The 22,611-nt window shown below is 33.8% G+C and overlaps 1 protein-coding gene and 1 long non-coding RNA gene across 3 annotated transcripts in view; one reads left to right on the top strand and one right to left on the bottom strand.

Moving 5' to 3' along the window:
• Nucleotides 1-20,976, top strand: part of SLK (STE20 like kinase) — a 53,037-nt gene extending 32,061 nt beyond the window's left edge. The window contains exons 13-20 of one of the 2 annotated variants that reach the window (XM_037001348.2): nucleotides 1,505-1,684; nucleotides 4,128-4,220; nucleotides 10,772-10,901; nucleotides 11,547-11,671; nucleotides 12,160-12,348; nucleotides 12,895-13,020; nucleotides 13,983-14,096; nucleotides 17,282-20,976. In XM_037001348.2, the coding sequence (XP_036857243.2) occupies nucleotides 1,505-1,684; nucleotides 4,128-4,220; nucleotides 10,772-10,901; nucleotides 11,547-11,671; nucleotides 12,160-12,348; nucleotides 12,895-13,020; nucleotides 13,983-14,096; nucleotides 17,282-17,428 (1,104 nt within the window). In that variant the 3' untranslated portion in view covers nucleotides 17,429-20,976. The remainder of the gene's footprint in view (nucleotides 1-1,504; nucleotides 1,685-4,127; nucleotides 4,221-10,771; nucleotides 10,902-11,546; nucleotides 11,672-12,159; nucleotides 12,349-12,894; nucleotides 13,021-13,982; nucleotides 14,097-17,281) is intronic. The other variant, XM_017671594.3, reaches the window with a different exon arrangement.
• Nucleotides 4-17,285, bottom strand: LOC118968897 (uncharacterized). The gene is made up of 3 exons (XR_005056756.2): nucleotides 16,839-17,285; nucleotides 6,904-7,104; nucleotides 4-386 (listed from the first exon to the last, which is right to left on the bottom strand). It is a non-coding gene; the product is annotated as an uncharacterized lncRNA (long non-coding RNA).
• Nucleotides 20,977-22,611: the final 1,635 nt, after the last annotated feature.

Raw genomic sequence — 22,611 nt, 5'->3', positions numbered from 1 at the left:
AGTCTTAGATTTTTATACCATTTTGTTGATAATGAAATTTGGTGCTTAAAAAAAACTGTTCTAACTGTATGTAGTTCTTCCACCACTGTGTGAGGTCAGTCTGAACCAAGCTGTTATGTGGTCTTCATAAAATTCCCCATTAAAGAGAATTCTCATTGGAAAAAAAAAAAAGACTGTTCTAGCTGGTTTTAGAACTTGTTCTCTGATTATTAGGTTTCTCTGGCCATGTGATGTCTTCCTGGCCTTTATCTCTTAGGTGGTCTGGATGCCCTTTTTCTCTGGCCCTTTGCCTGAAAGGATCTTCCCATCGCAGTCTTCCTGTCATCACTAACTTACAGTGTGGCGAGAGTCTTCATTTTTCTTTGATTAAAATCTATCTTGAAAACCTGGAATCACATGAAACTTGTAGATGGTTTACAAAGTTTTAGGTATGCCTATTGCTGAATAATGTTTCACTGTTAAAATTTGACCTCTCATTTAGAATCGAAGATTTTAAGCCAGTCTAGAGCAGTTGCCATAAAACCTGGCTGAGTATTAGAACTTCTTGGTGGCTTTTCCACAACACACATCCTTATTTACAGAGGCTAGAGAAATTAATGCTGACTAGTCAAGATAATTGTTACTGAGTCTTTCAATTTTTACTTTGTGTCCAAAGTTGGGAAAGGAATTAATAATGTGATACAAAATTTTAATGACTTATGTTGAACATCTAGCTTAATGTGGGTTAGAAAAAAGATCACTTAAAATGTTACATATTCATGTTTGAGTATAGTTCTTTTGCTGTTCTTGTAACTATAAGTGGTAAGGATCATTTTGTGTTAAGCGTGCTATTACTAATTATATTTGTTGGATCATAACTGAGAATTCCTAAGAAAATAAGGAACTTTTGTTCTTGAATGTTTTTTATAGTACTTATTTTTATAGTACTTATTTCAGGACCTTATAAAAACTGCATTCTTTTCCCCACAAATATTTCCTGAAGTGTTTTGCTTTTTTACTTGTTTTGAAGAAACCACCCTTTTAAAATATTTAAATCTCCTATATATAAGCAGAAATTTTTTGTTGAAAGAGCATATTATACTTTCAGAAGATTGGTTTCAGTGAAAGAGGACATTTAAGAATCTTAGTAAGGAAGGGTAAGTCTGAAAAGTGATAAGTAATGGTATCTCATAAAGTAGTCTTCAGTAAGGCCTTTGTTCTAAAAAATTTTATTGAATATGATATGTTTCCTTAGTATTTCATATCAACTGGATATTCTTCTGGATTGTCTAAAAATTTTGAACATTCTATTTGTATAATAGAAAAAATTATTTTCCGTTGTAGGAAAAAAGTGCTCATCTTTTTGAAAAATTTATTTTAGTGCATTTGACTTGTTCGGTATTATAAAGCTGTATCACATCACTAAATTTAAATGCTAGTTAATGTGCTCTTAGTAAACATCTTTATTATGAGTTAATATCAGTGGTGGAAAAGTTAAATGATCTTGAGCTATGTTATTTTACAGAGCAAAAAGCGACAATATGATCAAGAAATTGAGAATCTAGAAAAACAGCAGAAACAGACTATTGAACGTCTAGAACAAGAACACACAAATCGCTTGCGAGATGAAGCAAAACGCATTAAAGGGGAACAGGAGAAAGAGTTGTCCAAATTTCAGAATATGTTAAAGAATCGAAAGAAGGAGGTAAGTGTAACTACTATTTTTAATTTCTAAAGCTGTTTTTTAAATGTACACTGCAGACCATCTAAAGAATTAGGGACAATGCTTGGTGGTTAAATAACACTCATTCATTCTTTTTTCTGGTCTTCCTAATGGTCATGTAGGGTGATAGTAAGGTCAGGTGTTACCAGTTTTACTGCCAAAAAAACTGGAGTAGAAGAGGTTTTGATGGCCTGTTCAAGTTTACCAACTATCATTAAATGTCCAGCTAAACCTTAACCAACTATTCAAATGAATCAAATCCACTTTCCTTCCAATTGGTCATTCCTTTATTAATGCAATATTTAAGGTCTTATAAATACTTTTTTAAGAAAATTTAACTGTGTTGTGTTTATAGGTGGCAACAATAAATTATGTTATTATTTATTTGAAACATTTAATTCATACTTAAAATTTTTTTCTTGATTAGTTTGATTGCCTTCCTTGGGCATTGTGCCAAAACAAAAGTTGAGTAACCTGAAATTTGAAATAGTATCTCTGAGTTAATCAAATTGTGAGATACTTTGAAGAATTACAGGTGGAAAATACCTATAAAGTCAATTGAACAGAAATTTTCATTTTTCCTAACACTTTCATATTGTTATGTAATCAATTTGTGGTATTATTTATTATGAAAGATTGTTATTTATTTGGAAAGAGGACTTACATATTATATCAGTGGTCTTTTTCTCCCCAAATTAAAATAAAACTAAGAGAGCTTTACATATTAGCTGTTTTCAGAGATAATTTTATGATTTATTTTGTACCTTTAGTGTAGGAGGAGATTTACCTTTTCATGATATATAAGACCTCAGCGACAATAACTGTAATTGGTCCTATTAGGATTGGAACAAAAACATTTCAACCAAAACTTTCACTTTTGTTGCACATCTCAAATACCTAGCTTCATTAACTTTAACACTTAAATTATGCAGAAAGTTGAACATCATATTGTTGAACTTCAGGATCTACTGTAAAAAGGATAGAATTGAACATTAGTAAGTATAATGCATCTATGATTTCTTTAGGTAAAGATAAACAAAATTGTGTATAATTTTATTTGCTGCGGCTACCATTTATAAACATTGTTACTGTTTAATATTTTATATGGAATTGTTCTATGTACCATGATGTATAACTTTATTGAAGCTCTATGTTAATTTTCTTGAAACCATGGGTACTTCTTATTGAGAGGTTATTTTTTAAATATCAGATTAAATTAAAAATTTTTACAGAAATATATGACTTAATCCTAAATATGTAAAAGTACTTCATTACTGTTACTGTTTGGGGGTAGGAGGGTTTTAGACAGTGAACATGTTTGAGGTCATGGTGAGCATATTCTAAATAATTTTATATTTTTTCCCTTGTTGCTAAACCTCTTGCATTTGGGGAGTCTCATTCTTTGAATGGTGATTTGGTTTCATGAGGGATTACTGATGGGAAATTGCAAATACACTGTTCAATCAGAATTCGTCTCTTTCATGGACCATCAATAGCATGTGGTGATTTGGAATCTGGTTGCTTTTGTTGCTGCTTCTTTTAAACACATGATTGCTTTTCATAGTTAGATTACAGATCTAGTGTTAGGTTGAATACATGTCTTGGATTCTGAAATGATTAAAAAAGAAGAAGCTCTAAAATATTTTTAGTTTTAGAACATACTTTACCTGGCATAGTAAATCTCAGCATACTAAACTGTTATTTTATGAGTGCTTATATTACTGATTTTAAAGCTGACAATTAAGTTTGGCTTAAATTGTCGGCAGAGGAGAATATTATTCTAATCCACTACCATTTCTAAAAATTACTGTTTTTTACAAAGTCATCAGATGTATTCATTTTTTCACATCATGTATAAAATGGTGTGTTTTATGAAAAAAATAGTATCCATTTATTTCTCTTTTGTGTCTTCTAAGGCTTACTCTCCCTTTTGTTTTTCTTTTGGTCTCATTAAGTGGATTTCATTCAGAATTATTTCTTTGGTTTTACCAAGCCAATTATGAAATTTAGCACTTTTGTAAATGCCATTAGCTTTCCCTAATGTTCAAAATTTCAAATGCTGTTAATAGGTATGTTTATAATTTTATAATCTTTCAAGAAGGTTAGTTGAGTTTACCACACTTAGTTCAGCATTAGTGCTGCTAGTAATTATTACTAATTGTCTTTGGATCTTTAAAAGAGAATGATATATAAGGATAATTAAGCAACTGATTAACCTTTGTATGGTGTAATGTCCCATTCTGCACTGAGATGAAGCATGTTTTATCCTTTCATTCTTTTTCGCCAAACTAACATCTATGCTAATGCATGTTGAAAGGAACTTTTTAACAGCTTTAATATTTAACTTGTAGCTTGTCTGCTCTCATAAATGCTTGCTGTGGAGAAAGTATTATTTCCCCACCTCCTGCATGCTTATACACTGTAGGTTATAAATGAAGTGGAGAAAGCACCCAAAGAGTTGAGGAAAGAGCTCATGAAACGCAGGAAAGAGGAGCTTGCACAAAGCCAGCATGCTCAGGTAACAGCAGCAGCTTCATGCTACTAAAACCAGGAAGCGGCATTACTCTAAGCCAGTAAGCCGTGGTCCAAAGGGTAAATACCAACTGTGCTTATGTGATATTGACTCTCCTTATACAAAGGTTCCCAGGGCATTTCTTATGTAGTACTAAATTCACAGTAATGGTGACCTTTAAGTTGCAACTATGAAATTAAGAGGAATGTTTGGAAAGGTGACTCCAATTGAAATAAATGTTAATGTATAATCCACTGTATACTTGTTTTAATTATGATGGAACCTTATATTTCTAAGTAGTAGTGTCAATATTTGATAGAAAACTTTTAGGATGGAAAAATGTAGAGGGTGAGTATATAAGTCTTGTATATTAGGAAAAAATGCCAGTTAAGAAGCCATTATTCCTGTGGGGAGGACTTGGTGAAGGAGGGAACCTAGTAAACATAATGCTCCTCATGTAATTGTAGATTAATGATACAAAAAAAAAAAGGCATTATTCCTATTAAGTTCAAAATGAAAAGAAAAATGGTAAATGGTAATGTCAAATGGTAGATAAAACATTCACTCAACAATATAAACAACTTAAAAACAGATTTTAAATATTAAGCATGTTTTCTTTTTGATTCAGAATCCAGCAGCTATAGACTATTTTTACCTAAATAAACTCAATGCTAACTTATGATAAGGCTGAGCCAATTAAGATGGGTAAATTCTTTTACAAAATAAGATAAATTAGTATTCTCAACAGATTTTTCAAGAATTATCACATGATTCTACATGGTCCTTTACACTAGGAATCATCTTTCTTTTAATTAAGTTTGCAGTTAGCCACAAAGAGAGAAGTGAGCTCAATTTGTAGTGTCATATGTCAATGAAAGGAAAAAGAGACATAGACTACATATTAATTATTGTTTTGAATTATTTGAAGATGTGGTTTTATGTGATTTAAAAAGTGGTTCCCAGACTTTTGAATTTTACAGATCAAAGAAAAGGAACAGAAAAAAACAAAAACCATTGGGGACCATGACAAATGGAGTATCACTAAAAATTTTTGTTTTTTCTAAGTAAGGATATTTTATTTATTTATTTATTTATTTATAATTTTATTATTTTTTTTCTAACAAATTTTTAAAGATTTTGGTATCATTGATATACAATTACATGAGCAACATTGTGATTACTAGATTCCCCTCATACTCCATTACAATCACTGTCCATCAGCATAGTAAGATGCTGTAGAGTCACTACTTGTCTTCTCTGTGCTATACGGCCTTCCCTGTACCCTCCCTACGTTATCTATGCTAACTGTAATGCCACTTATTCCCCTTATCCCTTCCTTCCCACCCATCCTCCCCAGGCCCTTTCACTTTGGTAACTATTAGTCCATTTCCAAGTAAGGATATTTTAAAACTGGCATTTACTTGTCCCCATCATTTCAAAGGGGAGAATATTTTAACACCATGAAAAATAAGGAAAATATCTTAGAATTAAAAATTTTTATAAAACTAGCCTATTTGAATAAATTTAGTTGTTTTTGTTGTTGTTTTGCTGTGAGCCAGTGAAAAATTTTGTCTTGGCCTGGTGTGGGGATTACTGTTTAAGGTGATAATAGCAAACAACATTTACCATGTGTCAAGTACTAATAAATGCTTCACTTGCATGACCTCATTTAACCTCACGTAGTTACTGTTACTACCTCCATTCTGTAGGTAGGGGAATAAAGCCCAGGAAGGTTGAGTGATTCTCCCTAGATCACGTAAGTAGTTAGTGGTAGAGCCAGAATTCTCATCCAGGCAAGTTTGGTTCCATAATTCATACATTGAACCACCATACCTGTATTGCCTCCAATGTTTAAGCTACCCTTTCTGTGTCTAATCTAAACTCTTATCAACTTAGTCCAGTAGTTGTTGGCCATGGCTTTTTAATAGATGAAGAGGATTTTTTGGATAATTTGGATTTCATACCATATATTAACAATATGGTTTTGCCTTATAAAGAAATACAGACTTTTTTTATTCCCAAAGGTAATATATCAGACTCTAGAGTCAAAATTGAGAATTTAGTGTTGAATGAATTAAGTGATCTATTGTTTAATAAAACTTTGGGGGCTAGCCTGTAATTTCCAAATAAAACTGATAGTAGTAGTAAGTTTCTTTCTGTGAAGTTAATGAATTTAGTAATCTAAAAAATACACAAATAATTTCTCTTTAGTGACTGCTTTTGAGGAAGGTGCTAAAGTTTGATAACTTTAAAGAGTCTATTTCAAACTTTTTTGGAGAATTTATACATGATAGCTATATAGACATGGAGGAAGAATGTGATCATCTAGTCTAGTGGTTTTCAAACTGTACTCCCAGGAGGTCTTGCATTTGGAACAAGCACGTCAAGAATCCTTCAAAATATGAGGACTCTGGGTCTTCAGGCCCCTGCTTCCACTTCATCTAAAAAGCAGTACTATTTTTCATGTTCTTTCTAAATTTTACAAACTTTTAGGTCAGGTTTTTAAAAGAGGGTTTGACTGGTTTAAAAAACAGCAACTTGAGTTTGGGAATCACTGATCTAGTTTAAATCCTTCATTTTACAGCTGAGAAAGACCCTCTATTAAGTGACTTGTTCCAGGCCTCAAGAAACTCAATATTTGTGTAATTATTCTTTCCATTTACAAAAAGCCATTCAGCTGTATTCTCACCTGGGAGGTGTATTGTATTCTGATCCACAGGGTGTTGCTCAGGTCATGATTCAGTCTTTTCAGTTGTCATCTTGTGCAGTCTTCAACGCCCAAATGCAGGATGTAAGTCCCGTGTCCCGTAGGAGGATGCCTTTTCCTGTTTTATCTGCTTTTTCTTTGACTCACATGTGCCTTTTCATTGTTAGCTTCATTTGTGAAAATCTAGAAGATTGATAGATGATAATGTCAGCAGTGACAATAGTAGTAATAACCTGACATGAACTATATATGGTACATTATTCTTCAGAGTTTTCACATTTGATTTTCAACTGTTGCCACCCTAATAGGGATGGAATGCACCCATTTTACAGATGAAGAAATTGAGGCACAGAAGAATAAGTGATCTGCCTTAAGTCACAAAAGACATTAGTGGTAAACCTGGAACTAGAACACTTTGAATATAGTGTTCTTTTTTCTATCTACCTACCACAAATTTTGAGATTTTCGTCTCTTTCAAAAAATATCTTCCCAATAGTATTTTTTATAAGCTTTGCACATGTGAGAAATTGAATGCTGTGATTAGATTTTTACCTTTGTGTGAAGTGACATTTTGATTGCAAATATGTTTATGTAGATGTTTTAATTATGGGTATGGTCAGAAAAGCTATATTAAAAGTGATTTTAGTGCCATTTAACTCTGATTGTCACTGTTCAAGTTGTTCATAATGAATTGCTATTCTTCTTGCAATAATTTTTAATTAAGTCTAGAACTCTAGGCTGTATTCTTTCTCACAGTTTCTATAGAGAAGTGATACGCTCATTTAACACTATAATTTTTATTTGTAATGTTTGATATACACAACTGGAGTAGATAGAATACAGCTTGAGTCAACCTCTCTGTTCCCCTCTCCTGAAATTAGACTTTTTTATTGGCAGCTGTTGGACTATATAGTTTTCTAAAAGAGTAAAGAAAACATTTTTTTTTAATGAGAGGGTGAAATTATGAAATACAATCTCTTTTCTGATCATTACCATTTTTTAGCTTTTCTTTTGAGTTAACATGATCAAATCCTGTGCAAATAGCCCAATATACCATAACCCTTATAATTTTCTAGAACTCAAAGTTGTTTTAATGTTCACAGTTACCTGAATAATATGATAAAATTTCTTATTGGAATTTAAACTTGGCTCTCATTTGTAGGGCAATGGTTTTACAATTTATGTGACCATTTAAAAACTATTTGTTACTCATAATGATCAAATCCATTGTTTTTTTTTTTAATGAATGTAATTGGGGTAATCTTCTTGGAATGTAAGATCACTTCAAGATCCTAAGAATAATTGCTAATTACACATTCTAATTGTGAATATATTATACTTGGCTTTTGAAGTTAGGAAATTAATGAAAGCTCAATAATATTAAAATTTCATTTCTTTTGAAGTAATATATTAATTAGTAGGTAAGGGACCTTTCAGGTAATTTTTGGCTTTAATATAAAAAATCATTTAGCATTATGAAATCACCCAGATCTACTTAGTTGTTTAAGTCCATAGCTCTGTAAGGCAGCTGATGTCTTTGCTAACCGTGAGTGTTAAGATGCATTTCCATACATTGTCTACCTTGACTCGTCAATCCCAGTTTTATTCTTTGGAGCACCACAGTGCTAGTTCTTCCGGCTTCTATCTAAATCTCAGATCTCTTTTCCCCTTATATATTAGCTGCTTCAGGGCCTGCTTCTGTAGTTCTTTCAGTCACTCATTGTGTGGCATGGTTTCTGGATCCTTTTTATTCCTAGCTTTGAGTTTTCTGTGGTTTACTTTTGAACTTTTGAAAGTGTGATAGTAAGAGGAGGGGTCCACTGGGTTTTTTTTAGGTAAACTGACAGACAAAACCAATTTGGGACCAACTGAGTGAAGAAGCTCACTGAAGGCAATGCTGTCTTTCATTAATTTTAGTAATCGTATAACTACTAACAGTGCCTAGCACTTAGTATGGAGCACTTAGTATGGAGTTTTCTGTAAACTTAACTTTTATCTTGCTTACTCTAGTTATAAATATATAATTGTAATATGACCAAAAATTGCATTGACAGGAAACTGCATTCATATTTTTAGTGGCACTGACTTATATTTACCTTTTTAATTTTCACATATTTTTTCTCCCTATTTTGTACTTTTTTACTTGATTTCTTTGTAAATGAATATTAGTATTTATGTATATATAAATATAATACTTATTTATGCTAGTTAATTTGAACCAATTTTTTCTGTCCACTCAGATATTTAAAAAAATAGTTTATGCAAACTAATGGTAAAAATATTGAACAAAAGAAAACTGTTGGATATATCTGCAGGGTATGTGAAGTTTATTAAACAAGCTTGCATATAGAAATTTTACAATGAAATTACAAAAGCAATTAAATTTTTATTACAAAAGCATTTATTGTAGGAAAAAGAGAACCCTGAACAACTTAATTTTCTTGGTTAAAACTACCTAAAAGATAGGCCTGGAGATTTTGCGTCTCTTTAAATAAAACTTTAAAATAAATAAAGGACTCATTCTAGATAGTTAAATTTAAATGTTCATTGAGAATTTCCTTTTTTTGTGATAAAGTTATATTGGTGACTGTAGTCAAGTTGACAGTTGTACTTAACAGAGGCAATGATTAGGCTTTGTGTTACTGTGTATGTGTACTTATGCTAAAATACAAATTGTGATGCAGATGAGACAGCAGAACCTGTCACTCCAGTACTTTAATAGGACATCGTGAATGGTAAGACCTGTTTCTCACCTCCAGAGACACAGTGGTAAGGCAAGCATCTTGAGGAACACTGCTAGACTCCCTCTGTGCATTTAAGGCCAGGCTGGTAGTGATCCAGGTCTGTCACACTCAGTCTGAGGTCTAAAGAATAGTTCCAAAATGATCTTGGGGTTTTATCTTCTCTTGGACGTGAAAGAGGAGGGATTATAGGTGAAATTCTGCTTCAACCCTGAATCACTAAATCCTCATTCAGATTGATCAGTTACAGCCGTAACTTCCAAGAGAAGGGTGGAGAGCAAACATTTACTGGCGAAGTTTACATTCCTACAGTTTGGATATAATTCCTTCTGTAAATGTATGATCTACCATAAAGATCTAAGTCACTTTAACATTTATTTTCCTTACACAGTAATAAATTTTTTTGGCATCCAGGCAAATAGTATGTACTCAGTAAATACTTATTGAGTGAATGAGTGAATCCCAAACATTGGTAGAATTCTCTGGTTATAAGGCATTTTGTTTATATAAAATATTCCTATTCCTAGTTGATATTTCTCCAACAATTTACTATTTCTCATTAAGTCCTTAGATGATTTTTCTTTTTAGGCATAGGCTACAGATAGTGGAACTGTCTGTCTGTTAGTGTAGCCATGACATTTCTTCCTAACTATTTCTTAGAAAAACAGAGCATTTAAAATTCTGGTATCTGTTTTACTTATTTGCTCTATTGCCTTTCTTCCTGAAAGGCATTTCTTGTTTATTCTTGTTTTATACGCACCATAGTGGAATGAATAATCTGTTTTAGAAATGATAAATTTATTAGTTTCCCAAAGATATCTGTGAGTTAGGCATTTTAATTATGAATGGGTTATAAACTTCTTTTGGGTGTATTATTCTTAATACTTAGTTTAGAATATTACATATTCTAATACTTTTTTTCTGTGCTTGAATTGAGTGACTAATACATTTATATGTACAATATGTTTTTTTGGTGATTTTTAAATCCAGCTAACTTTGCAAACTTGGTTTAGAAATTTTGTTAAGTCACTAATTTGTACAATCATGTAGATGAATGGATGTTTTGATCAGTAGATACTTATTAACTCATGGTTAACTGTGTCTAATAGGAACAAGAGTTTGTTCAGAAGCAGCAACAGGAGTTAGATGGCTCTCTGAAAAAGATCATCCAACAGCAGAAAGCAGAGTTAGCCAATATTGAAAGAGAATGCCTGAATAACAAACAACAGCTCATGAGAGGTATGTGAAGTTATGCAGCATATGTGAAAAGATGGTGTCTCAAAAACATTGCTGAGGCATACCTTGGAAATTATTTGAATGTTTTCCTTTGCTAGAGTGGTAGAGGGAAAGATAAAGTTGAGGTCAGTAGAGGAAGAAAACCCATAAAATTAAATACTGTAAGGTATAGAATTCTTTTATGACAGTGAAATTGAACATCAATATATAATCCTTAAAGCTTTGTTTTGTCCAGATGATGGTAGAAATATACTCATTATGTCTTACAATTGTTGGCTATATAATTTATATATATAATTATCTGTAATTTGTCTATATAATTGTTTAATTGGCTACATGATAGAATGGGATTTTAAGCACTTATTTCCCCTAACAAATAGTTTAAATTTTTTTCTTTCTCATTAAGATGATTAAATGGAATTTTGGTGTTGGGGTGGGGCATTCTCTGTTTATAAGGCATTAGAACAGAGCGGAAAGTGGTAATAGATATTATCTTTACATTGATAATATTTAATTTATAGCTTAGAAGGTCAGTGTGTGTATAGGTTATTGTATTTACAACACTTGTATGTAAATATTAAAATGAACACTAGAGTATATTAGTAGTAAGAACAAAGTGACATTTTGAAAATTGTTTTCTTCTTCTAGCACGAGAAGCTGCAATTTGGGAGCTTGAAGAACGACACTTACAAGAAAAACACCAGCTGCTAAAACAGCAACTTAAAGATCAGTATTTCATGCAAAGACATCAGTTGCTTAAGCGCCATGAGAAGGTTAATGAAAGGAAAATTTCATTTTAAAGTTTTCAGAGCTATTCATTTTTGAAACATATTTCTTAGAGAATGAATTTAGATTTCCATTCTTTCTTTTATGAAGTTTGGAGTAATAAATTGTATCTTGATCATGATTGCAAACTTCTTTTCTGCAAATTCCAAGGAAGGTGACTTAATTATGATGCTTAAAGCCCTCTTGAACATTGTAATCTTCATCTTATCTCAAAGTAGCTATTGTGGCTCCATTTGTAGTTCAGTCTTAAATATGTGAACTCCCTGTACTTAGTAGGAGAGAATTTCAATATGAGAATCTTATTAATCATAGCTTTATTTTTCTTACAAATTATTTTTTGCCTAAAATTTGCTTGTTGGCATGTAAAAAGGGAAAGAGTATAATTTTGGGAATAACAAAGTGAAACCTTTGAGCATGCATGTAGGTACTGAGTATCACATTGTATCTACATCACAAGTTTTTGTTTAAAACTTAGGAAACAGAACAAATGCAGCGGTACAATCAACGACTTATTGAGGAATTGAAAAACAGACAGACTCAAGAAAGAGCAAGACTGCCTAAGATTCAGCGCAGTGAAGCCAAGACTCGAATGGCCATGTTTAAGAAAAGTTTGAGAATTAACTCAACAGCCACACCAGATCAGGATCGTGACAAAATTAAACAGGTAAATAAGCAAATTGCTCTCTTCCCTTTTAGATTTAAAAAATTTGAATAACCTTTAGAAGCGCCACATAATTGTGTTGTAAACAGTTAGAGCCACCTTGAGCTTGTTGATGTTTACTTCGGCTGTATGGGCTGAGGCTGAATAAATGGCATATACCAACTTAGTCTTCTAGGGTGATGGCCACGGAGAGCAAAGTCCACCCTACCATGCCTCCACACCAGATCCTGGGCTAGATTAGGTCCCTAGATCAGCCCTGGGAATAAGGCAACTTGGACAGCTTTTCATGCCAAAACATAATGGCTTCACTATACTTTTATAGTCACATGTCCCACATGCAAATTAACTGAGGCGACTGAGCAGATAGGAGGACTGAGGTTTTAATCAGAAGTCCCCACTCGCCACGGAAACCATGAGTCACAGCATCTTATTACTTGCAGCTTTAGTTTATTGTACTTTAAGTTTTAATAAATTCCTTAATCACACCTTTGGAAGACGCAGAAATTACATTCCTTGTTAGTCATATTTATCATTTGTTTTTCTTAACAGTTTGCAGCTCAAGAAGAAAAGAGGCAGAAAAATGAGAGAATGGCTCAGCATCAAAAACATGAAAATCAAATGCGGGATCTTCAGTTGCAGTGTGAAGCCAATGTCCGAGAACTGCATCAGCTGCAGGTCAGATGGAGAAGCATGAAAACAAAGCTGGTCCTAGATGGGCAAGCCCAGGTGTCTGGTGTTGAGAAAACCATAGCTCATCAAAGTAAACTGCCCTTTACTCGTAACAATGCTGGGATTTAAAAGTTTCATTTCCGGTATAGACACAAAGAAAATCAATTTAATATCATAGACACTAGTTTAGATTTTATATAACCATGATCAATATAAACATGAAGCTAAATTATAACTGAAGAAGTTTCATCTTTCAAAAGTGATATTCAACATTTTTAGTATATTTTGCAAAGAATACAAAGTTTTCAAAATAATGTAGATAGTTTTCTTACCAGATTCTGAATTTGAAATTTCTTTTCATTTAGGGAGAAATAGTTCATTTTATTCTAAGTTTTTGAAACGTGATAAACTGAATATATTTTGTTTTCTCCTAAGAATTTTATCTAAATTCTTCTAAGAATTTTTCTCCTAAGAAATTTACAGAGTATATTGAAGAGGACTGTTTGGGGGCCTTACCAGTAGTATGCAGCCCATCTAGTACATAGCTTAAAATGTTTAAAATTTTAAAGTAGCGTATACATTATGTGTAGTCTACATATTTGCTTGATTTATTAGAGTAGACTAGTTCCTAATGCCACATTCTGGTACCAACGGGTAAAGTGCATACAAGCTGCCCTCTGAAACATAATTTTTGTGAGCAAACCCTCTTACAAAGGAAAAACAAGATCAAACTAATTCTTTGTATTTAAGTTCTTTTCATATGGTAAGTAAACACATATCTAGCTTCTAAACTTACAAAAATGAACCTGTGACTTATTTCCTAATTCTTGGTCCTTGGTTTTTTGAGAAGAATTTGGACATCAGAAATAGCTTGATGTTTGATGAATACTTTAGTATTTTGGAAGATAAGTATTCATGAAAAATTGCATAGTTGATCTAAAATTTTTTAATCTGAACTTTGTTTTCAGAATGAAAAATGCCATCTATTGGTTGAGCATGAGACTCAGAAACTAAAGGAGTTAGATGAGGAACACAGCCAAGAATTAAAGGAATGGAGAGAGAAATTGAGACCTAGGAAAAAGGTAATTTTTAAAACTTTAGTTAAAATATATTTACGTTTATCCATCCACCCATCCACCCAGCTGTTGGCTCTTTTCCGAATATGTAGCAGGTACAGTGTCAGATGCAGGAGATACAGAGACGAAGAGACAAAGTTTCTGCCCCCCCAAGGGGTTTAGAATCAAGATTCAAGGTTTAGAGTCTAGTTAACAGGTCTGTAGGATCATTGCTCTGAAGGAGGCAAGTGCAGGATACAGGGCAGAGAATCACAATGTACAAGCAAAGGAGGAGGATTGCTTAAATTTGCCTGGGGAAGGCAGAGAAGCTTTAGAGGAGATGTAGGCCTTGTAGGCCATGTGAGGCTTGAAGGATAAGTAGAACTTGCTAGGCAGACAGACAGACAGATTGGTAGGAAAGGGCAATGTAAGTACAAAGAGAATGAGTGAAAATGATGTGTACAGGACTCCCGTAGCTCTCTGGAACATTTAGAGGGAGTGTGTGCCTTTGTGTAGACCTTAGAGAGGGAGAGAAGAAGTGTTGACAGTTTAGATTAGAGCCAGATTACAAGGCCCTTGTATTCTGTGTTAAATTGACAGCTAGTAAAATAGGAATGGTTTTCCTACCTGCAGTCAGCCAGCCAGCCAGCTATCTTCCTTTTTTGCACCTGACTCACTGCTAGCCTGGTCCAGTTGGTCAGCCATTGCAACTCTGTTTTTGCTATCACTATGAATCTCTCCCTTCGCTGAATCTCAAACTTACACCTTTATTTTCTCTTGGGCTTTCTGCCTGCCGTATATTTCAACCATTCCTTTCTTCCATTTATCCAATCAATCAATCAAGGATATAATGTATTAGCACCTGCTATGTGCTAAAGGTTTCTAGAGGAAGAGAAATGACCAAGTCAGTTGATAGTGTGGCTTTTTAATTCAAATTTTATTTATTGTTAAATATTTGAATAGGTAATAAATTCATATAATTTAGAAATCAAAAGGTACGGAAGGGTGAACAAAGAGAAGCCCCTTCCTCCAATTTCTTTTAACTCTTTGCAGTCAAGATTTTACCTCAGACTCCCCAGTGAGCGTGTTGACAGTGGCCACAAGTGAATTTAATCAAATCCAATGGTATTATCTAACATTTCTTGTTAAAAATCTTAAAATTCGTTCTCACCTGGCTTTTATGACATAACTCTCTTTTTTCTTTGTGCTTGTTATCACTTTTTTCTTTGTCTTCCAGGCACCTGAGATGTAGACATTTCCCAGTTTTACACCTTTAGCTCTGTTCCCTTTCTTGATGCTTTTTAGCTAGTCATGGCTTCAATTGTTGCATATTTAAGGACAACTCTAAAACTTATGTAGTAAGAGTTGGAGAGAGCACCAATTCTTAAGTCATACAGATCTGGGCTCAAATCTCTGCTGCCACTGATTAGTTTTGTCACTTAACATTTCTAAGCCCAGTTTTCCTCATTTGTAAAATGAAGATATACTACCCACCTAACTGGGGTTGCTAAGAAGTTAAAAGGATTGGTGTGTGTGTATAGTACTTATCCCAGTTCTTGAGCTGTGATCAGATTTCAATGAATCATTGGTATTGCTATTATTGTTTATTATTTTATTATTATAGCTTCATGCTTTAAGCTCCCATTTTCTACCTGGTTGTTCCATTCCTCCTCATTTCATTCAGGCCTCTGTTCCAAATCATCTCATCCAAGTTTCCTTTTTTGGTCACTGTGTATAAAATAGCCTCCATGTCCACTTCAAACACCCTCTATCTCCTCACCTTTGTTTTTCTTCATAACATTCATCACCACAGACACATTTGTTTATTGTTTGTCTTCTCCCACAAGAATGTAAACTCCTTGGAAGTAGGGACATTCTCTTTTTGTTCACTGATACATATCCAGCTTTTAGAACAGTTCCTGGCACATTGTAAATGGCCAGTACATACCTGTTGAATGTTAACTAATGATTGTAAACTCAGTGGAGATAAAACTAAACCCAACATCCTGTTACCTTCATCGCCTCAACTTTTCCCCTCTGTCCAGTCCCATCTATCATCAGATGTTCCAACTTCTCTTAGGAAGAGGCTTCTAGCCTACATGTCAGTATTTCCATCATAGCCCACATTCAGTGAGATGACAAATAAGTTTGACTCTATTTTCATAATATTTATCTTTCCTATTACTTTCATCCTACTACTTAAAATTGTTCAGTAATGTCCTTAATAGGCCTTCTGATCTCTACTTTCCTGTCCTTTCTTCCTATTTGCCTGCCATCACCAGAGTATTTATCCTTAAGGACATCTCTGAGACTGTCATAGTGTTGATAACTCTTCAGTTCCATTAGAATAAAATATAAATGCCTCATTTTGACTTGAAGATTGCATAGGGCCACACATTGGCCATAATCATCCTTCTAGCTTCATCTCCCACTCACCACTTTGTTCCAGTGCGTGTTATGGTGTCAAGTAGAACTGCCATTGCTCACAGCAGTTCTGCAGCTTCCTGCCCTTGTGCATTGTGTCTGGCATGCTTTCCCCATCCCATCTATCAAATTCTTATCTTTCCTTCAATACTAAACTCATGTTGCACCTCGTCAAGGAACCTTCCTGTATCCCTCCATCTTCTCCTGTACTTTGTTAGTACCTCTTCAGCAGCACTTACCTCTGAATCATTTGTCCACAAAGTCATTGATACTTAAGATATTTATCAGGCACTCTCTTTGAACTATATGGTGGGGATGTAATGATAAGTCCGATTTAGGTCTTACCTTCAACAGCTTATAGTCCAGTGTGAAAGAAATGAAATGCACTTCAATAATCAAACTAAAAAATAGGAAATGGAAGAGAGAGAAAATAGTTAGTAGGTGCTATCTATTGAGTGCCTAGGGTGTGGTGAGTACATCATTATCACATTCAGTCCTCTCACAGCAATCAGTGAGGTCGGTGGCAGTATCTCTGTTTTAGAGTAGAACAATGAAATGATTCTGTAATACAGAGAAGTTAAGTAATTGACCCAAGCCATCCATTCATATTCCTCAGTCCAGACTTGAACTTAGGGCTGTGCAGTCTATGGTCCTAACTGTTGAGCAGCCTGGTCTTCTGTAGGATAACATACAAAGAAAGTGTTTGGGCAAATAGCCATATCTTGGCTGTCAGGGTAAATTCTTTTTGTAATACTGGCATGTAATTTCGTTTTCCCTTCCTTTTTAAGACACTGGAAGAAGAGTTTGCCAGGAAACTGCAGGAGCAGGAAGTGTTCTTTAAAATGACCGGGGAGTCTGAATGCCTTAACCCATCAACACAGAGCCGGATTTCCAAATTCTATCCTATTCCTAGCTTGCATTCCACTGGATCATAACAAAGGGGAGCATTCTGGTGTTGGGTTTGACTTTTTAAATATGTCTGTCTGTTCTCTTCATCTGTGTTCTCTTCATCTGCCACAGTCTATATAAGAGAGCTCTCAAAGACAATCACCTGCCTCACCTTCTAGGTGTTCTTTGTCCTATTTGTTTAGCAAAGATGAAGGGAGACAAAGTAAGAGATGCTAGGCTATGTGGACAGAGTAGCATCTTGTAGTAATTCCCTAAGGTGATTTTGTATATTAGTCTTAAGATTGGTGTTCTTTACACACTGTTACCTGAAAAACTGTTAAGAGATAAAATGTTTAAAGTTATTTAAAAGAACACTGTTATGTTACTAAGTGTCAGTAAATATCTTTTTACCTGACCTGATTTCTCAATGATGCGCAAATTCTATAGTGAAACTCTGCTGTGGAGATTTGGAATCAATTCTCATGGAAAAGTTATGAGTTGTGCAAAATATATTGATGCAGTAAATAAATCTGTTTCATCTTTAAATAGTAACAAACTTTTAAAAGAGAAAAATTATTTCAATACCCTTTCTAAAATAATTACCTAAGTATGAAATAAAATAAGGGTGCTAGTATTATTAAAATAGTTCTTAAAAACACTAAATTTCAATTGAGTACAAAATATAGATTTTCTTTTTTGATTCAAGGGACAAAACATCCTTAGCATTAAATATTATTGTTTTTAAATCTTATTCCAATTAGCATTTGGTAGAAATTTTCATCTTAAAATATATAGTTTACAAAGTTGGAGAGATGAAAAAAAAAGGTAGCTTTTTAGATGTCCAAATTGGAAAAGTAAAACTCACCAAATTAAAAGAAATACAGATTTAGCCATCCCAGCCTATTTCCTAAAATAATACCTGAGTTGATTAAATGACTTCTCGCATCTTAGCAAATTCTGTTTAAAACTCTGTCAGAGGGCTACAGGCTCTGCGTTATATATATAAGTGTATTTTCTGAAATTAACCTTAAATGAAGCATTTTTTCACAATATTTTTTTAAAAGGAATCTAAATATTTAGGCAAATGTCAGAAATGACTTTTGTTATTTTGAAATAAAGTCACTCGTATTTTGGTTTTAATTTGTTCCATGTTTAAATTATTTACTTTGATTTGGATGGGAAAAGCCTGAAGCCCTTATCGTGTGGTTGCTGATATGTGTAATTATTAATGAAATGTTCACTTCTAGTCCCTCTCGAGGCTTAGAATTTCAAGCACGTGTCAGGTCAAACAGTATTATGAACTGTACTTTTCTGTGTGAGACAGCACAGTGTAAATGATGCTTGTGTCTGCTGTTTATACCCTATTCTCTTTTGAGAATGCTGGGTACCAAACTGTAGAAGTTTCAGTTTTTAGTTGTATTACATTTGAGGCTAGTGAAAAATTTTAATGCAACTTTGTGGGAACACTGATTCATTTTAAGAAAATGTAAATATCTGTAGCACTTTCTTGTAGTTAATTTGAAAACTTCAGATGCTGAACCTTATTTTGTCAGTGGTTTAGATGATTTAAAAATGCATGAGTGTTTTCAATTTTGTAATTGTTTTGACAAGCATAATTTACTTAGACATCTTTGTAGGTAGCCTTCACTTCCGGCCAGGTTTGTTTTTTATATAAATATATATACATACATACATACATATATATATATATATATATATATAAAAATATAATGTATGGTTGTAAATTCATATACTTATCACATGAATGTGTTACTGTATACAAAACTTCTAATGCTTTATTCTGAAATGCTGGGTTGAAAAATGTTTTGAAAGCCTTTTAAAATATATATATCTTTATAAAGTAATATTCAGGAATGATTGAAATTGTTTATATTGTTATGATAAATATGACAGTGTAATGTTACCCATATATTTAATTACTTATTTGAAGAGGGAGAGGAGAAAGGTTGCATACCACTTTCACCTTAGATTTTCAGTTTATTGGCTTTTTGAAATTAATACTTTGGGCAGTGGACATTTTTTCAGTATCCTTTAAATAATATCTGTATGCTAAATAATTTGTGGCACATAATTGATTTGATCTGAATATTTGGTTCTTTTAATTCCCTTCAGTTTGACATTCAGAGTATTGGATAAAGGGAAGAGGCTCAGAGTAGAACAGTTGACACTTTGGTAAGTTTATTAGCAACTCTCACATCTCCCTTAAAATTGCTCTTTGTATTCAGTGTTAATGCTTGAGTTCTCTTTCAATGACCATAGTCATGAGGGTACAGGACTACAAAATGATACATATGTAGAGGTGAAGCTTTAGTTTTAATACTCACAGTTACATAAATCTTTTAAAAAGTCTCATGTTATAGACTATGCCATTATGTCATAGAACATGCCATCCAGATTATGTTATTGTTCCCATCCCTGCCTACTACTCATTAGGTCCTATATTCAAATAGTAATAGTGCTCTTTCTGTCTTGCATGAAGTGTAAGTAAGAGTAGGGGAGGGGCACAAGCTTCTTTGAAATCAAAGACTACAGTCAAACCCATTCCTGATTTGGTGGTTTTGTTGCTGTGGCAGAATGTGCTGTGAAATGCATAAAAGAAATTCTCCATACGTGCACCCTAATTATTCTGCCTCCCCTCTTCTCCCTGCGTGCTGTGAATACACCAGACTGCCACACTTCTGCAGGTCTAGTTCATAGAACTGGTTGCACCAGGTTGCCTTTCTTAGTCCTGTCAATCCATAGTTGGGTGTGAATTGCTGAATTAGCTGCTATTCTAAATTATAGTCACAATTAAGCTTTTTCTTACCTTCTCAAAGGGGCATCTATAGGGTGGGTAAGGAGGAAATTTAGAGTGCTTATACTTTGCTGAAACTATTAGAACTTACCTATGACAGGATACAGCAAACTGTAATTAAATATAAACTAGAACCAGAGCTACCTCTTAAGTAGTGTTTCCTCAAGCACAAAGCCCTCAGGCATATGAGACCCACCCTAATGGAGGGTCTCTGATTTCTTGAGCATCAGCGAGTTTCAGAAGTGACTGTCTTTTGTACTCTTCTAGTTCCCTTGTAACTACACACTTTCCCCATTCCACACTGTGCTTAAATGACAAAGACTCTTCTGAGAAGCCAAATTCTGTTAAATGATTAGCTAGAGATATTGTTGATTAAAGGAAAGCCTAGAACCAAGGTGGAAGAAGAGAGTTATTTAGTTCCAATTCTAATAGTCTTTGAATTAAATAAATCATTCTTTTCTGGGAAATGGGATATTTTAAATGCTTTTCTTAAGTTGAAGGCACTACAGTTAATGCCTTAATTGTTATTGTTATTCTGTGGCTGACATGGTTTTGATACAGCTTTAAAATTTCTGCTAAGCTTGGGATAGAATATTTTTACCAGTTTTAAATGTTGGCAGCAGCTTTTCGTGATCCTTCTCTTGATTTGCAGCATAATAACTTCACAAACCAAATTTTCAGAAAGAATTTTCTTTTAGATTATGCCTCTTGTCTTTGGGAGCAACATGTCTTTTCAATCATGGGATTGATAAACAAAAAATAAAGTTATTTCTTAATCTACTTTGGGAACAGTGTCTTATTAAGGTTCTTTGAAACTAGATTGTCCTGCATAAGAATATTTTACAGCTATTTTTGGTCCTAGTTACATTTTTTTAACGCTTGTAGTCCTACAGTTCTTCTGATCTGAGCAGCTTGTTAGTGTTCCTAACCATCTGTAGTCACCATACACAGGAATGGAGTTTTCACTGGTAAATTGGAGGGGGTGGGTGTCTGTCAGCATGCAAACCCCTCCTTTGGGTGGGTTTAAAATATTTCCATCAACACATATACATACTTTCCCCCCCCTCGGGGTGGATTATTTTTCTCTTCAAACATTTCACAAACCATATGACTTCATTTATGCTAAAAATAACTTCTTTTTGTCATTGATATATTCATGCAAGATTCAGCAGACACTGGGCAGCATCGTTAGGCAAGTTTTGAACTTGGCCGGAGGGAGGCATAGCATGTCACTATCTAGTCCAGGAGCATTGCACACTACTGAGCTCATTCATGACCTTTTTAAATAATTTTTTGAAATTGAAACAAAGGAGGCTTAGATTCATTGCCACCCAGCTGAGGACATATATCATATCTGCCCATCCTGGATTCTGTCCAGAGAGGATACCAGGGTTGGATTTATACCCTATTTAACTTGGGCATAGAACTTGATAAAGACTTTTGGATAGATTAGAAAGGTAAATTTGATATCTAGGGAAAAACTCAAGTCTGATTTATCAACATAAGAATCATTAAAGGGGATATAATACTTGAGCCCTGAAGCTACTATAAGAAAAATAAACTGATTCAGTCTTTAGGTTAAACTATAATATTAAAAAGGCACAATGCAATCAAGTGCTACATACATTAAGTTTTCATTAGATAGGAAAAACTTGTTTAAAATAAAGGACTTATGAGCTAGTATTTTAGAACTTCAATATTGCTTCCTAGCAGTTAGCTATCAGGATATGACAACAGAGGCAAACAGACCATGTAGAATGTTTGGTGCTTGCAGTTGTTTGATAGAGTGGAACTAAATAGTGTGTTTTTTCCCAGAATAATACCTGAGATACTCAGACCACATGGAAAATAAAGAATCTGATCTTTTAGAAGACTAGAGGTATAGAAGTAGATTTAATTTAACCCTGTTTTGACTATCCACCAGTCAAAGGTCACAGCTTGGGACAACTCACAAGTTGTTCAAGTGTAGCCTCTTCTGAATTTGAGTGTCTGATTTTACTAGCATTTCTTTTGGGCATTTGATATTTGTGTATTTTTCCTTAATAGAAGTTTTCGTGTTCCATGTTATTAACTGCCCTGCAATCATACCTCCTTTGCCCCAGGATAAATCTCTTCATTAATTGTAAATAATTCTGTTGTTCATCTGTTGCATATGTGTTTGTTTCAAGTACTTTATGCTTAGGGGAAGACCTTCAGATGCTCTGTAATATGCCCAGAGTGAGTTGCAGGTAAAGGTCTGCCTTTAAAGACCTCAATGATTAAACAAAATGCAAGAAACTCTGTCCCAAAATATAACCAGTTATGTTTCCTTGAGTTTGTAATAATGTTGGAATCAAATCCAGTTAACCTAAATTATTCTCTCTTTTTTTCATTCTTTCTCTCCCTGTCTTTTCGCCTCTTCCTCTTTTTCTCTCC

This window comes from Manis javanica, chromosome 7, assembly GCF_040802235.1.
Source record: "Manis javanica isolate MJ-LG chromosome 7, MJ_LKY, whole genome shotgun sequence".
Taxonomy (NCBI): domain Eukaryota; kingdom Metazoa; phylum Chordata; class Mammalia; order Pholidota; family Manidae; genus Manis; species Manis javanica.
The sequence above is the reverse complement of the archived record's forward strand: the minus strand, read 5'-3'. Positions and strand labels throughout refer to the sequence as shown.